General features: G+C 35.1%; 1 protein-coding gene across 2 annotated transcripts in view; it reads left to right on the plus strand.

Annotated features, from left to right (window-relative positions):
* The window catches only part of LOC145252503 (centriolar satellite-associated tubulin polyglutamylase complex regulator 1-like), a 90379-nt gene that overhangs the window by 28629 nt on the left and 44605 nt on the right, over nt 1-17145 (plus strand). The window contains exon 2 of one of the 2 annotated variants that reach the window (XM_080112007.1): nt 1086-1192. The exons of the other annotated variant lie outside the window; for it this stretch is intronic. Within the exon in view, the coding sequence (XP_079968133.1) occupies nt 1117-1192 (76 nt within the window). The 5' untranslated portion in view covers nt 1086-1116. The remainder of the gene's footprint in view (nt 1-1085; nt 1193-17145) is intronic. 2 annotated transcript variants of the gene reach the window in all.

The following is a 17145-nucleotide window of genomic DNA, read 5'->3' on the forward strand; positions in this document are numbered from 1 at the left end:
AACTCCCCACATAGTACCCCCTACATCAAAGTGGCACTGTGCCTTGTTTGGGGTGAAAATGTAATTAAAAAAAAGGAAGGTATATTTTAGTTTCACGCACATCCCAAAAGCAACATCGTTGTTTATTTTAACTTTTTTTTTTCTTTTTTACATTGCATCTTCGGTGATCGGGAGATCCTATTTATTAAAAAGTAGGATAGAAGGTGATAATATACTACGAACATTAAATTAGCGTATTTATATATTTTAATGTTTATAATAATTATTTTAATAATTTTATGTTCGCAGTATATTATCGCTTTCTATCCTTCTTTTAAATAAATAGGATCTCCCGATCGAATAATTTATAATCTGGAAACCGTGACACACGTACATACGTACGTTAAAGGTACAACAATATTAATATATATAGATGATGATGATGACGATGACGATGATGATGATGATGATGATGATGATCGTTGATCGTTGTTTATTCTTTGGTATTACTAGTTGACAGCCCGGTGTTGCCTGGTCGTACAATACGTTTAAACATGATATTTTAATTTATGCAGATTGCGTATGTATTACTATAGAAGAAATGATTTGCGGCGATTTTAAATGATACGGCTTCTTTTATCGTAAATTGAACTCATTAATAAATAAAAATTAAAATAAAATATTCTACTACAAGGCTATATCTCCAGATTATAATAAATCTCTCTTTTTTTTTTTCAAGAAGAAATGACTTGCTGAAAATTTAATATATCCCTTTGCCGGTGTAACGCAAAATATTTCCCTGTAAAATTCTTCTTCTTTATCTATGAGAGAGAAAAGACTATTTTTCCTAGATCGAATTTTTTTTTGATTTCCGATAACTTATCGGATGAATTTCTGTACAAAACATATCTAAGAACACTACCAGACATATGAATTACTTTTGTGTGAGAATTGCAAATTTGGAGACCTATGAGGAACTCTCTCTCTCTCTCTCTCTCTCTCTCTCTCTCTCTCTCTCTCTCACTCACACACACACACACACACACACACAAAGTGACTTTTATATAATAATAGAGATTATTAATGGCTCCCCGATGTTATTTTAGGATACAAGTCAAAGAAATTGCCAGTTAACTGATGAACAACACTACGAGAGGATTAGAAACCATTGGCAAAATGATGGCAGAATTTGATTATCCAAGAAGACGACTCGGCAAGTATTTGTTAGCCTTAAACTTGAAGACGACCACGTCGTAGTCGATTGGGAAACAGCTTCGTTGTTTTCGTAGTTTAAAAATGTATTCAATAAATTTTAAGAATCGGGGGGTATAATATAAATAATATGAATATATGAGTGTGCGTGTTTTTTTTTTTGTTTTTTTTTAGCAAGGTTAATTCTAACGTTTATTTCGTGGCGAAATACGAGTAATCTTTCCAAAATGGCTGCCAGAGGAGTGCATCAATATTTCCAATTGCATATCTAACCTAAGTCCAATCCCACAACAACCGAGAACGCGTCAACAACTTTATCGTCGGTAAAATCCTTCCCGCACAACTGATCGTTTCTAAATTGACAATGAAGAAACAAAATGAACTCTTCTGCGAGCATTGTGTTTTATGAATAGGTTCAGCTTAAAATGTGTCTCTTTCATTGTAATCTTTTTTTTTTTTTTTGAGGGGTCTTTGAGCTGGACATCGACTTTGCGGCATTTTTTTTTTTTTTTAAATTTAAACTAAAACAAAAAGTAATCATTTTTCAAGTAGAATACTCCTGGAGCGCAGAAATCGGTCAAGAAGGGTTTAATTCATTAAGAGTTATCTTCCCTTGTTCATTTATTGGCGGAAGAGATCTCTTTCATCAACGAGCGAACATTTGTCCTTGTACGTTTCGCACTTGATTCTTGAAAACTCGAGTACATTTTTGAACCACGAAAATAATAATATAAAGATTGAAAAAAAAAAGGTTAATTAAGATAAAACTATTTTTGTAATCCCTTTTAAAAAATAAAAAAAAATACATTCAGTTGAGAAGGAAAATACAAATATTTTTTCAAAAATTGCTTAGAATTAAACATACTTGAAATTTCTATCCCATATTTGAGCGTTTTTATGTGAATTAATTGCGAACTTATTAATTAGCTAGCATTTCCTTACTGTGCGTTTTTTTTTTTAATCTGGCTGTAATTTCGTTAATAAACAGACTAATAATAAAAATGATCAAATCTACCAACACCCGACGAGCAATGATTCATACAAAAAATCTGAATATTTAAAAATAACATGTAACTGCGTTAAAAAAAAATCCTTTTTAAATAAATGTGTGTAAAAGATGCTTGAGTAGAAGTTATCTCCCTTGGATTTATTCCGGCCAACATCTTAGCTTAGCGAGATTCTGTAGTTTCATTGGTACCCAAGTGCCAAAATTTAGGACGTAATCTTATGACGTCATGACACATTACTAAAAAGTCGTCTTGAAAAACGCCATTACACGCTGTTAAAAATCGTCGGACGTATGCATTCGTGATAACAGTCGCATAGACTCCCAGAACATGAACAACAGAAAAGTAAATAACATTTACTTATTCAGTGGTCACTAGGGCTAGGACAACAAAATATTAATTTCATTGTTTTTATTCTCTAATGTGTACCGTTAATATCTTATATGCATTTATATAGAGTGATGTGGTTCTCGGTTGATTAACTCTGTCTAACTGTGTCGGATATATACTCGAGAGTCAAAACAATGAAAAGAATATGCTGTTGTCATAACCCTAGTGATCACGAATATTTCTAAACCTTTGGCCCTAATAGTATGGTTTGTCTTGTATTATTTGGATTATTCGAATTACTGTTCTTATCATGACTGTTATTCGTACAACGTTTCGGCCGATGTAACCTCCGACCTTCTCCAGATGTATCTTGTCGAATTTGGGAATCTTTCTGTTGAACTCGGGAATCTGAAGGGAATTTCGAATGGGACCTTTTACTTTATCCATACTCTCGTTTCGTTAGCCATGACCAAGTAGAAGTGTAAGTAATTCGCTATTGTATTCTGAGTATCGCCCACACTGATAATTGAACATTCAACCTCCAGAAGAGTGTTACTTGCATCTACATATACCTTGTACTTTACCCATTGTGTGGATTATTTTGTCTTGGTGTTGTGGCTCGAGGAAATCACTAGAGTGACTCGAACACGGATGTTTTGTATTTGCAATAAAACAGAATACATAGAGAACGAGTATTGAGCTACTTAGCGCCAATACGATGTGCTACGAAAATTTACCACTACCTCACTGCGAGGAGATGTGACACAAGGTGGAAGGTAGGATGAATGAACCAGCACACTCCGGCTGTGTAAAAGTAAGTTGGAGAAGCCCCGTCAGCAATACCCGGTCAGGGTGGCTCGGATAACAAGCGATAAACTTGCTCCACCCAAAAGCCAGAAGGTCTGGGGGGGGGGGGGGGCTTCATATGGCTACCCAGAATATTTGCCTCAGCAAGACAGCTAAAAGGCCGCCGAAATGGCCCAATTTTTCTCAGACTGATTGTCAAGGTCGGAACTTCGACTGGTGTACTACGAGTGGTACCTCTTGGTATATTTATACTGTTCGAGAGAGTCCATATCTTGTGTATGGATGAGTTCCCACAGCACTTAGTTAAATATTTTTTCACGTGCAGCAAATCTGTTATTTGAATGCATAGCAACTATACAACAAAATAAACATGCAACCGTCTAGTGCATGTTTACATTGCATTAATGGAGTGTTCTTTGGGGTTCATTTTAAGAAGGTATTAACCTCCTTCCCACCACGGGAAGATATTTTATTGAATAATAAAAAAAAAAAAAAATTGTATATGCACAACTAGTTAAAAAAAATAAATAAAAAAAAAACGATAATACAGTTCATCCTTTGTTGAAGCCCGAATTGCTTGGGAGGGGGGGCGTCGATGGTTATCTAATTTTGTGACAAACTAATGGGCTTAGCATACGCTAGACACTGTCACCAAAATAAAACATATGCATGTTTACATAATTAATGAAAAAGGAAGGTTTCTTTGTTCAGTTTGAGGAATATATATATATATATATATATATATATATATATATATATATAGAGAGAGAGAGAGAGAGAGAGGGAGAGAGAGAGAGAGAGAGAGAGAGAGAGGGATACATCCTAGAGTGATACATCTCGATATATTTATATTGTTCGGGAGATTTCATATCTTATGTATAGATAAGTCCCCACAACACTTAGTTAAATATTTTTCACGTGCAGCAAATCTGTTATTCGAATGAATTGCAACAAGATAAACATGCAACCGTCTAGTGCATGTTTACATTATATTAATGGAGTGTTCTTTGGGGTTAATATTTTAAGACGGTATTAACCCCCTTCCCACCGCGAAAAGATATTTTATTGGAGCAAAAAACAAAATGTATATCCACAACAAGTTTTTAAAAAATAACAATAATACAGTTCATCTTTTGCCTTAAGCATAAAGCCTGAATTGTTTGGGTTTTTCTTAGGGGGGGGGGTCGATGATCATCCAATTTTGTTACAAACTAATGGGCTTACATTACACTAGACCCTGTCACCAAAATAAAACATTTGTATGTTTTTATAATTAATGAAAGAGGAAAATTTTCTTGCTCCGTTTTGAGACACGGTATTAACCTCCTTTGTACCACGGGAATATATTTTATTGTAGCAAGAAAACAATGTATATTCACAAGTTTTTTTAACAAAAACAATAATACAGTTCATCCCTTGTCTTAGGCATGAAGCCCGAATCTTTTTTTTTTATGGGAGGGATCGATGGTCATCTAATTTTGACACAAACTTACCCTACACTAGACACTATCACCAGAATACCACATTCACTCTGTGGCTTAATCTTACATAGAAAAATAAAATAAAATTAAAATTAAAATAAATATGTACAATGCCGGAAATGCAGATAGACCAACGCAATAAAAAATGCCCGAGTTTCTCGGATGGCATTCCCTAATAGGGGCGTCTCAAACGATTGGCGATAAACCAACCTCTTCTCAAATAGAGAAAGTAAAACCTGGAGGAGTGTATGTTCTAGAACAGCTGGTGCCGTGTGCGAATGATTGCCGAAGACGTATCCTTGAGTGGTATAAAGTGACAAAAAGAATTTTGGCACACTTTTGACTTCTTGCGTAAGAGATAGTATGGTATAATGCTTTGTTTTCTGTAAAGCTTAAGTGGGTCATAACCACAGTAGTAAACCTTGTGTTGGGATTATTCTACCAATGATAGATATCTCACTGCCGATGTCATTCTCTGCCTGTATAAGAGCCAAGTACGTCCTAGAATGGAGTACTGTTACTACATTTGGGCGGGAGTAACCTTGATAGAGTTCAAAACCGACTTCGTAATCTAGTAGGCGATTCCCTTTTTCTATTCTCTGCAACTTCTTCCCCACAGAAAAGACGTTGCGAACCTGTTTCTGCTTTATCGTTATTTTCATGGCAAGTGTTCGCCTGAGCTCCAATCTATCCCCCCCCCTTGCCAATCTTTCACAAAAAACACTCGCCTAGCCAAAAATCACTATCAATAATTTCCCCCACTCTCTAAACCTAAACGTGATTTCCATCAGCAAAGCTTCTTTCCTAGAACTGCCCGTCTGTGGAACTTTGTTCTGCTGATCTGCCTTTCAGCTGACAACAACAATATTGTCGTCTTTAAGTCCACCGTAAACCCGTTCTTATTGAACCGTCCTCGTAAATAATCTACTTATACCAAATTTCCACCACAAACGATCACTACACTACTATCCCTATGACTACAATACACACATTAACACTTATCCTCGAGTGGCCTTCTGATCTTGATATGTGGTAACCCCTTTGTAAAAAAAAGAAAAAAAAAGAACATTATTTTCTTAAATGGAAAAATCGAATTCTAGTTGGCCAAACCCCTAACCAGAGATATTTCTCAATTTCTTCTGTGGCCTCTCGTAGACAATTTTGCGTATCCTTCATCACTAACGATGTTCTTCTGATTATCGTTAAGTCGTGTACGTATCTATTGGAAACGAACTGGGTAAAATGTAGTCCGATTAAATCATGGATGCTCGAAAACTTGTTTAGTGAAAACCTTTTGGTTATATCAGGTTTTGGACATTTCAAATCCTGCATAGGTGTCTCACGATTCTCTTCACTATTTTCTTTGTGATGTAACCTTTATCTGTTTGTCATGAAGGCTTTTTTTTTGTCTTTTGTTTTTTTTCCTGAATTTTCGATATCCAATTTTCTCTTATCAATCCTGGATTTATCGCTAGGCGTGTCGAGAATCGTAAAATAAATAAAAACCAGGTTCTGTTTTCATCATCATCTACGTGGAAAGATTTATTATTAAATCGGTTGAGTGGTAATAAGAAAGAGAGAGAGAGAGAGAGAGAGAGAGAGAGAGAGAGAGAGAGATGGGTGGAGAGGGAGAGATAAGAGAAAGGGAGAGGCCAGGAAAGAGATCTAAAAGAGAAGATAGATATAAATAGAGAGAGATTAAGAGAGAGAGAAAGAGGGAGAGAAAGAGAGGGAAAAGCGAGATGAAAAGAAAAAGAAAGAAAGAAAGAAAAAGTAAAGAGGGGGACAAAGAGACAGAGAAAGAGAAAAATGGTAAATAAGGAGATAAAGAGGGAAAGATGCAGAAGGGGATAAAGAAAAAAGGATGAAAAAGGAGAGAAAGGGAGGGGTTAAGAAAGATAGAGAGATAGAAATACAAAAAGCTAGTCAGTGTTATATATATATATATATATATATATATATATATATATATAATTGCTAGATAGTGTTATATATATATATATATATATACTATTTCCATCATTTTCATTATATATATATATATATATATATATATATATATATATATATTAGAAAAAAACATAATACTCGTATGCAAATGTCTCAGTTTCTGTATTAATAAAAATATATGTATGCGTATTTTAAGATCGGCAGCACCATGCGGCCTGCTAGTATATATATATATATATATATATATATATATATATATATATATATATATACTAGCAGGCCGCATGGTGCTGCCGATCTTAAAATACGCATACATATATTTTTATATATATATATATAATTATTTTTTTACTATAATAATTAAATACCTACAGACACTAGTGTTTCATCCTTTCGGGATTCTTCAGTGCAGGGTGTCACAATTACTACCAGTCGAACGATTCGAACCCCGCGACACGAGACATCTCTGGCTCGATTAGCGGAGGCCGTATCCATTCGGCTACCATTAATCGTGTGAAATAGCGTTGAATTTTAAACATTTTAATTTAAATGTTCATTACGTCAGACAGACAGTGATCAAATCGTTATACGACGATCTACGCATAAGAGCTAAATTGACCGACTTTTATTCAACAGAAAGTGCTCAACGATAAGAAACGTATTTCTTAAAGGGGCTGTCATAATTATTTTTTTACTATAATAATTAAATACCTACAGACACTAGTGTTTCATCCTTTCGGGATTCTTCAGTGCAGGGTGTCACAATTACTACCAGTATATATATATATATATATATATATATATATATATATATATATATATATATATATATATATATATATATATATATATATATATATATATATATATATATATAGTGGGGAAGAGAAAGAGATAAAAAAGGAAACAAACCAAGTTATGTGTTCATCAACGTTTCGTCATTATTTCGAGACTTTCTCTGGATGAATAACTTCCTCTGGATGAATATATATATATATATATATATATATATATATATATATATATATATATATATATATATATAACTAATAAAATTAACTAAATTTCCAATACTAACAATTACTACAATATTGTCCCGTTGTCTACTGTACACTTATTAACCTTTATCCTCGAGTGGCCTCCGGACCTTGATAAGAGGTGGCCCCTTTGTAAAAAAATTAACTAAATTAAAATAATTACAACTTTCGTTGCTTGTGGAGTATAATTCGATTTCATATGAATTAATTTCAAGTAAAAGCACTATTACGTACTTACTTGTCATGTTAAATTTATAAAAATTCTAAAGAATTACGATAAATGATTGATTAAAAAATAGTTACAAGTAAAAATAAGATATATCGAATTATAAAGCTTTATCGTATTGTAACAGAGTGCGGCCTGGCGTATACAAATACATATGAAATGCGAAATGATGTCACTGTAAGGAAAAAGACTATATAAAGGAGAGAGAGAGGACGTTAGAGAGATGATCATGTTAGAGACGTGGATAACGTTCGAGAGTATGTTCGAAACGACGTCCAGGAGGAAGGGCGAGATAGAAGGAGCACGATCACGGTTTATTCGAAAAGTACTCGGAAATAAGTGTTGTTGTTGAAGAAGAAAAAGGGATTGAGTTATTACTTGTCTTCTCTTCCTTGCGACGTACCCTGTTACAACGTGTTGGGTCTGCGTGTGTAAACGCATGTACAACGCTACAGTATTTGTAAATATTGAAGATTATTTTTGGAATCCAAGTGACGTAACTTAAGTCTATGATTTCGACAAAATATTAAAATCAAAATAAAAAATGGAAGATCGCTAACATCTTTGATTTTTTTTTTTTTTTGTAAAAAGTAATTTCAGCAGATTTTCTACTCTATCATTTTTCGTAATTTTTGGTATTTTTTTTTTCTTTTACACAGGAATCACCACTTAACAAGGCCCGGAGGCCACTCGAGGTTAAAGGTTAATCGGTATACATTAGCCAATGTGATTATAGAGTGGTAAACATAAGTAGTGGAAATTTTGTAAATTGGATTACTTAGTGGGGCGGTTCATCAAGAACTTGTTTGCATTGGACTTGAAGACAATCAGCTGGAAAGCAGGCACACGGAAGAGAGTTCCACAAGCGTGCAGTTCTAAGAAAGAAACTTTGTTCATGGAATCTACATTTAGGTTTAGGCACAGGGGAATTTATTGATAGTGGTTTTGGCTAGACGAGTGCTTTTCGTGAAAGTTTGGCGAGGGGGGGCCATAGATTGAAGCTCAGACAAGCACTTGTCATGAAAATAACGATAAAGCAGAGACAGGTTCGCAACGTCTCTTCTGTGAGAAAGAGGTTGAAGGGAAGAGAAAAGTGCATCCCCACTAAGCTACGAAGTCTATTTTGAACTGTCAAGACAGGATAAGCTGCTTCTAGCAGCTCCTGGCCAGATGTGGCAACAGTACTCCATCATTGGCTGTACCTGGCTTTTATATCGGTAGAGAATTGTATCAGGAGTGAGATATCTACTGGAGCAGTAGAAGGATTCTACCATTTTTCCAGCGACGTTGGCAACAGATTTGATTTCGACATGACACGTAATGCGCAATAGTATTTTGGCATAAAATGGATATTTATTCCAGTGGACTTATACTGCAGAAGCATCCAATTTTTTTCAGAACAAAATAAAATAGTCACGTGATATTAGTAGGGCTATGACAACAGCATATTCTTTTCCTTGTTTTGATTCTCATGTATATATCCATTGATATCTCATATATTTTTTATGTAGAGTGATGTGGTTCTCGGTTGATTAATTGTGTCTGTGTCGGATATATGCCCGAGAGTCAAAACAATAAAAAGAATATGCTGTTGTCATTACCATAGTTATTAGAGATGAGAAATGAAAGCGTGTGAATTCAGGAAAATGACAAGTTACTGGAAAATATCAACGGTGGCAACACGGCACTCGAAGAAAAATATACAAAGTCGTCTGGTTTCTTTGATCGAAGTATGAGAGCCGGTTGAAATATAATGTACTAGAAGATGTGCCTGGCGTTGCCCGGTATTAAACAAAAAATGAAGTAAAACAAAAACAAAAAAAGAAAACAGGAAAAAAAACTGGGACATATGCATGCGAGTATTATGTTGTTGTTTTTTTTCTGAACAGTTCACTTTTTGTAAGCAAAAAAAAAAAAATACTCGAGCTGAGATCGAAACCCAAACCTAAACACAGTGAATCAAGTACGATAACCATTAGGTCAGCTTGCCACGCCTTTAAAAAGGTGTTTTCAAACCTCGTGAAACCGTTGACAAACAGATAAAATCCGATGACCCCCACGTACCAAACTTTCAATTTTGACCCCTTGGCATCCCTTTTTCTGGATGAAACCTGATTAAAACGTTTTCCACGTTTCTGAATACCCTATATACCATACTTCAAGTCTGTAGATCAAAAATTCGTTTAGTATATAGGTTGAGAAGTGTCCTTACACACACACACACAAACACACACACGTACACACACACACACACACACATTGTTACTTTTATATACTTACTAGCAGGCTGCGCGGCGTTGCCCGGTTGTAAAATATGTATAAATATTATATTTTAATTCATACAGAAATTGAGACATGTGCATGCGAGTATTGTTTTTCTAAACAGCCCACTTTTTGCAAGTAAAAATAAAAAATACACGAGCTGAGATCAAAACATAAAAACAGTGAGTCAAGTATGATAACTATTCAGCCAGCGTGACAAGCTTTACTGAAAGTGTTTTGAAACGTATTCATACTTAACGTAAGAAATCCGTAATGTGAACCATTCACGCATGCGCATTTGCGAAACAGTTAGGAAACAGAGAAAAATCCGATGACTCCCACGTACCAATTTTGACCCTTTAGAAGCCCTTTTTCTCGAATGAAAACCTATTAAAAAGTTTTCCATATATCTGAATGACCTATATACTAAATTCTAAGTCTGTATATTAAAAATTCGTTGAGTATATAGGTTGAGAAGTGTCCTTACACACGCATTCTCACTTTTATAGATAGATAGATAGATAGATAGATAGATAGATAGATAGATAGATAGATTAGGCAAGCGTCAATATTTAAAAAAACATACTAAATAGCAGAGTTGGTTCGATAATGTTCGGTCAGTTTGAAGGTCACGCCAACAAGAGGCAGAATCTTATTTCCAATACTACCACTACGTAGGAAACAAAAGTGCAAAATCTCGCGCCAAAAAACGCCCTTTCGGGTTAAAATCAATGGAGATAACTCTGGCCTAACACCTTCTTCCAAACAAAATATATTTTAAAATAATTCGCATCGTGTATTTTTTTTTCAATCTCATGAATAATAGGTTTTTCTCTATATCAGCTCTGAAAACCAAGAATGATGGAACCAGCCTGCAGGTCTCGCCAATTAATTTTTGGAACCTTTAAACATACTTATTTATATTTCTTTCCTTAGCATTTTTCAGGTGTAATTGGCGCCGCATATCATAGACAATTGTATTTGTGCCAAAAAAAATAAAAAATAAATAAATAAAACGTAATTACTTTTGGGAAGTTTTTTTTTTTTCACACGAAGTTATGAAAGCTTTTTCCTGTTTACCTTTTCAAATTACGTTGTTTCCTATTATCGTCTGTGTGTTTACAATTCATCACACAGTCATCATTTTACTTCTTATCCTTTTGTTAGAATACTTTTTTTTTTAATTAGAAATGCAAGGTGCACCTCTATAAATTAATAATAAACGAAAAAGTAACACGGGTAGAAAGACAAACCTCTTAAAAAACAACAACAACAACAACAACAACAACAACAACAAAAGGTTTTAAAGTGACAGAAAGTTGGACGGTGTCCGAATCAAGAAAATCAAGAGTTGAGAGCTCTTTGGGCTGTCTCAGATGGACCAGTAGTTATCTTCAAGCGAAGATCGTCAATGAGATTCCAGTAGACAGGAACGAGAGAGAGAGAGAGAGAGAGAGAGAGAGAGAGAGAGAGAGAGAGAGAGAGAGAGAGAGAGAGAAAAGAGAGAGGTGGTGTCTTTTTTCGATACTTCCTTGGAATCGTCCCATGTGTGTGTGTGTGTGTGTGTGTTTTATACTTTATAGAGAGAATTAGACCTGAAGTCTAAAGAGCAGAGTCTATTTTAATGTATTAATAAATGTATCAATACTTTTAAAAGAAACAGAGCCCATTGTACTGTAGATATATAATAAGCTCAATAGGTATATGTATCCTAGAGCTATATTAATATTGAGTAAAAAAATTTATAATTGTGAATTATAAATCAGTTTCAAAAGGAAAAACAAACAAAATCAACTCGATTGTACGATCGTTTCGGAAACGATGTCCATTTTATTAAAATTGACAATAATTATTGATAATAATTGACAAAGGTTTTGTCTTGGAACATAATCTCCTCATCAGCAAAAATGGGGGGGAGGGGGTTAAGACATCAAAATAAAACTAGCATTTTTGTCGTAAGTAAAGCGGATATTCCTGCAAATATTTAAAAACATAAGAATGAAGTTATTAATGTTATGTTGATAAAGAAAATAGAAAACTAGGAATAAAATTAACAGGAAAAAACAATTTTTTTTCTTAATTTTGTTCCTAACTTTCTATTTCTTTTATAATGTCAAATAGGTGTTAAAAAACTCTGACTCTCTTCCACAATGCTATGCTCCTCCTGCTTTTTTTTTTTTTTTTTTTAATTTCCGACGACTTTTTCCATTTCTGAAATGGAACAGAATCATACATTTCATTACATCAAAAATATATTTTAAAATATTTGTACTGGTGTTTTGTTTTCTTAATTTCATTCATCCAGAGGAAGTCTCGAAATAAAGACGAAACGTTGATGAACACATAACTTGATTTGTTCCTATTTTACTTTCTCTATTTCGTCGGAATACTATTTCTATTATTCTCATTATATATATATATATATATATATATATATATATATATATATATATATATATATATATATATATATATATATATATATAATTTTTTGGATAAGGATTGGTTCGGACTACTGTTATTTTGAATGTCATTTTCACAACGTTTCAGTCAATGTAACCTCTGACCTTCTTCAGGTGTATCTTGTCAAACTCGGAAATGTATCAGACCTGACCGAATTGTAGGTATAGACCGATTCATACCATCCAAAAAATTCCAACAAAAATCTAACAGCCAGCTATGGTTCTCCCCAGAATGTGCTGCTGCCATCACGCACAAAAATCATTTTTTTTCCGTAGCTACCAACATAATAGATGTACTGAGACTAAAGCTGCTTTCAGGACTGCCAGCAACCACTGTAAAAGAGTAATAAAAAATGCAAGAGAGCTATATGCTCAGCCCGTTAAATCCAAAGTAGCTGAGCAGCGGCTTAGTTCCCACCAGTTTTGGCAAAGAGCAAACATGATCCTGAACAGAAGTGTGCGTTCTATCCCAACAATCATCAATGGACCTGAGGTCATCTTGTCAGCATCAAACAAGGCCAAACTATTTGCCAAGAACTTTGCAGCTAATTCTACTCTATACGACGAAGGCCATCAACTCCCCGTATTTCCTCCTATAACAGACAACACGCTATGCAACATACAAATATCTGTGCGTGATGTCACCAAGCTAATCAAGAACCTTGATTCCAGTAAAGCAACTGGCCTTGACGGCATTCCAATTATAGCGTTGAAAAAGCTTCAACCAGAACTTGCCCCCATACTTACAAAACTGTTTAAGCGTTGTCTTAATGAGAATTGCTTCCCAACACCCTGATAAACCTCATCAGTATGCCCTATATTTAAGAATTCAGGTGACAGGTCATCTCCATCTCAGTACAGACCAATAAATCTCTTGTGTGTCATGAGTAAGTTGCTGGAATCCATATTAAATAAAGAAGTAGTCAACCACCTCAGCAGAAATAACCTTCTTAGTGACATGCAATATGGTTTCCGTTCTGCTAGATCTACAGCAGATGTACTAACGGTTATATCTCATAGGATTAGGGAATCTCTCGACAAAGGCTTCCTTTCTAGGGCAATTGCTCTTGACATATCAAAGGCCTTCGATAATGTATGGCATAAAGGCTTACTTCACAAGATTTCCAGCTACGGTATAACTGGAAATATTTTCTCAATCATTAAATCATTTCTCTCTGATAGTCTCATAAGAGTAGTGGTTGATGGGCAGAAATCAGAAGCCCAAAGTATTAATGCTGGTATCTCTCAAGGGTCCATCCTGGGCCCAACTCTCTTCCTGATCTAAATTAATGATCTCCCAAAACACATACTTAAATCTTTCGTTGACATCTATGCTGATGACACGACCATCTATGGCAACACATCAAAGGCCGTAAATAACAAAGTTCTCTCTGATTCTCTCTCCTCTGATCTTGAGTGCATGGTACAATAGGGGAAGAGGTGGCTGGTTACTTTTAATGCATCTAAAACCAAGCTTCTATCTTTACATCATCAACGCTCTGATCCCCATCTGGCATCAATTAAAATGGATAGCTCTCGTTTTGGGGAGGCTCCATGTTTTGACAAGCATCTGGGATTAACCTTTCCTAATCTGAAATGGAACACGTACATCAAATCTGTTGCCAAGGTCGCTGGAAAAATGGTGGGATCCTTCTACCGTTCCAGTAGATATCTTACTACTGATGCAATTCTCTATCTATATAAAATTCAAGTACGTCCAAGGATGGAGTACTGCTGCCATTTTTAGGTAGGAGCTGCTAAAAACAGCCTATCCTGCCTTGACAGAGTACAAAATAGACTTTGTAGCCTAGTGAGGGATGCCCTTTTCTCTTCCCTGCAACCTCTCTCCCATAGAAGGGATATTGCGAGCCTGTTGTTGTTTTATCGTTATTTCCATGGCAGGTGCTCGTCTGAGCTCCAATTTCTGGTCCCCCCTCGCCAATCTTTCACAATAAACACCCATCTAGCTGAAACCACTGTCAGTAATTTCCCCCACTCTTTATCTGTGCCTAAATCAAAACGTAGATTCCATGAACAAAGCTTCTTTCTCAGAAGTGCACGCCTGTGAAACTCTCTTCCGTTTGCCTGTTTCCCACCTGACTACAACTTGGCTGTCTTCAAGTCCAACATAAATAAGTTCCTGCTGAACCGTCCCCTTAAGTAAGACACTTTATCAGATCTCCATTACTAGCGATTACTACGATATTATCCCTTTGATTACTGTAACTTTAATCCCCGAATTGTCTCCGGGCCTTGATAAGTGGTGACTTCCTTGTATGAAAAAAAAAAAAAAAAGAAAGAAAAAGAAAAACTCGAGTATCTAAACTGAATTTTAAACAGAACGCTTTATTTACTGCATGGGGTAGCATGCTTTTGTTCCGTTTTAGAGGTCTTAAATAATCTGCAATTGTATTTTTTGGTCGCTCACACTGAGAATTGAACCTTCAAAAGAATATCACTTTTACAATTGATTTGTTTTTTTCAAGTATTCTAACCACTGCCCCACGGGTACTTGCAAAGAGCAGTAGTCCGAAGAATTTAAATAATACCAACTATCAGAACACGTAGAAATTCCACAGAATAAGAAATATATTTAATCAACAAATATGTTTGGATAAAACTAATAATAACGTGCAGCAAATATGAGTTTATTAACATTTCTATAAAAATAATTTGCATCGTATTTTAAATATAGAACTGACCCAAATACGAGAAATTAATTAGTAACAATAAATACTCAGAAAATAAATAAAATCACATTGTAGGAGACAATCTTTAATTTACTCCTTCAGTCTAGTAATGTTCTTTTTCCCCCTGTTTCTTTCAAATGTTCCCTTTTTTTACATAACATTTCGCTGATTCTTTCTTCATTGGAAAACCCGCTGCACATTAAAATTACCACGAGTTCTTTTTTCAAACCATTACAACAATATATATATATATATATTATTCCTTAATTGGAATTCATTTTTGAAATGAGCATTATATATTAATTTATTTTTATTTCGGACTATTATTATGACGAAGGCCAGAGGAATAGTTGGCCGAAACGTTGTGAATAAACAAAACCAATAAAAGATAAAAAACAACAACTAATAAAGATGAGAATAATAGTCCGAAATAAAAATAAATTAACATTACAACAATGATCATATATTATTTGATGATATTCGTAAAAAAAGAGGGCTATATCAAAGAGAGGTCATTCTAATATTCTTGTCCAGGGTTGTCAGATTGATCTTTTTAGAGGCAAAGTTTGGCCTAAAAATTGGTGGCGTCGGCCTCGATTGACACCACATCATATATTCCCGAAAGATCAAGAAGAATGGAAAGACTGAATAGGGATAGCACTAACCAGACCTCCACTGAAAAACTGCTGAGAACACTGGGACCTTAGGCAGGCTTTTTATCGCCCAAACTCCAGAGAATACCAATGGCTGCTGCCAGCAAGAAATCAATGACAAGCAGTACAAAGTTATTTGCAATATTTAATGAAAGACGCGGAGAATGCAAGAAATCTAAGGAGATTTGTTATCATTTAGACTCCAGGGAACACCACATATTAATGTCAGTGAGCAATCGCTTATGATGGTGTGTGAGAACTCTTAGTGAGTAGATGATGATGATGATGATGATGATGACCACGATGACGATGACGATGACGATGATGATGATGATGATGATGATGATGATGATGATGATGATGATGATGATGATGATGATGATGATGATGCACCCCCAATAAAAAGTAACCACTCCACTGGAAACGTCCAAAGAGTACTGAGATCTGGGGAGGAAGTCTTGTTGACAACAAAATCTGAGAAAAGACCAATGGTTGTTTCCAGCTAGAAATCAATGGTAAGTGGCTGTTTCGATAATGCAAAATTATTTGCGATGGTTATCGAAAGAGGTAGAGAGGGATGGAAATCTGAGAGATTTGCTGTTACTCAGAGTCCAGGGAACACCGCCAGTTAGTGTCAGTCAGCAATCACAGATGGTGACCTGTGTGAGAACTCCTAGTGAGTCTGCCAGATTGTAGATTTCGCCGTTCGAACAGACTACGAGGCAGAGAAGTGGAGCAAATCCGATACATCGATATTTCTTTCGTTTAAGAAGAAACTTAACTCTTTTTTATGCGATTATTTTAGGTTTTATTAGTTATGTACGATAAATTAAGGCACGACAAGACACGCAAGGCACGACAAAGCACAACTGCTGGTATTTTTCATCTTTAGTCATGTCATTTGAGTAATCTGGGATTCTTATGTCAAGAACAACAAGAAACAACTGATTTTAATTTAGACGGACTATCATGCTGTTTTTTTTTCCACTAAAAGTCTTGGTAAAAAAACACATTTTTTTTTTCAAACTGACAGCCTGAGGTTTTGTTGA

The sequence above is a fragment of the Euprymna scolopes genome, chromosome 29, assembly GCF_053919585.1.
Source record: "Euprymna scolopes isolate OS-2025 chromosome 29, ASM5391958v1, whole genome shotgun sequence".
NCBI lineage: Eukaryota > Metazoa > Mollusca > Cephalopoda > Sepiida > Sepiolidae > Euprymna > Euprymna scolopes.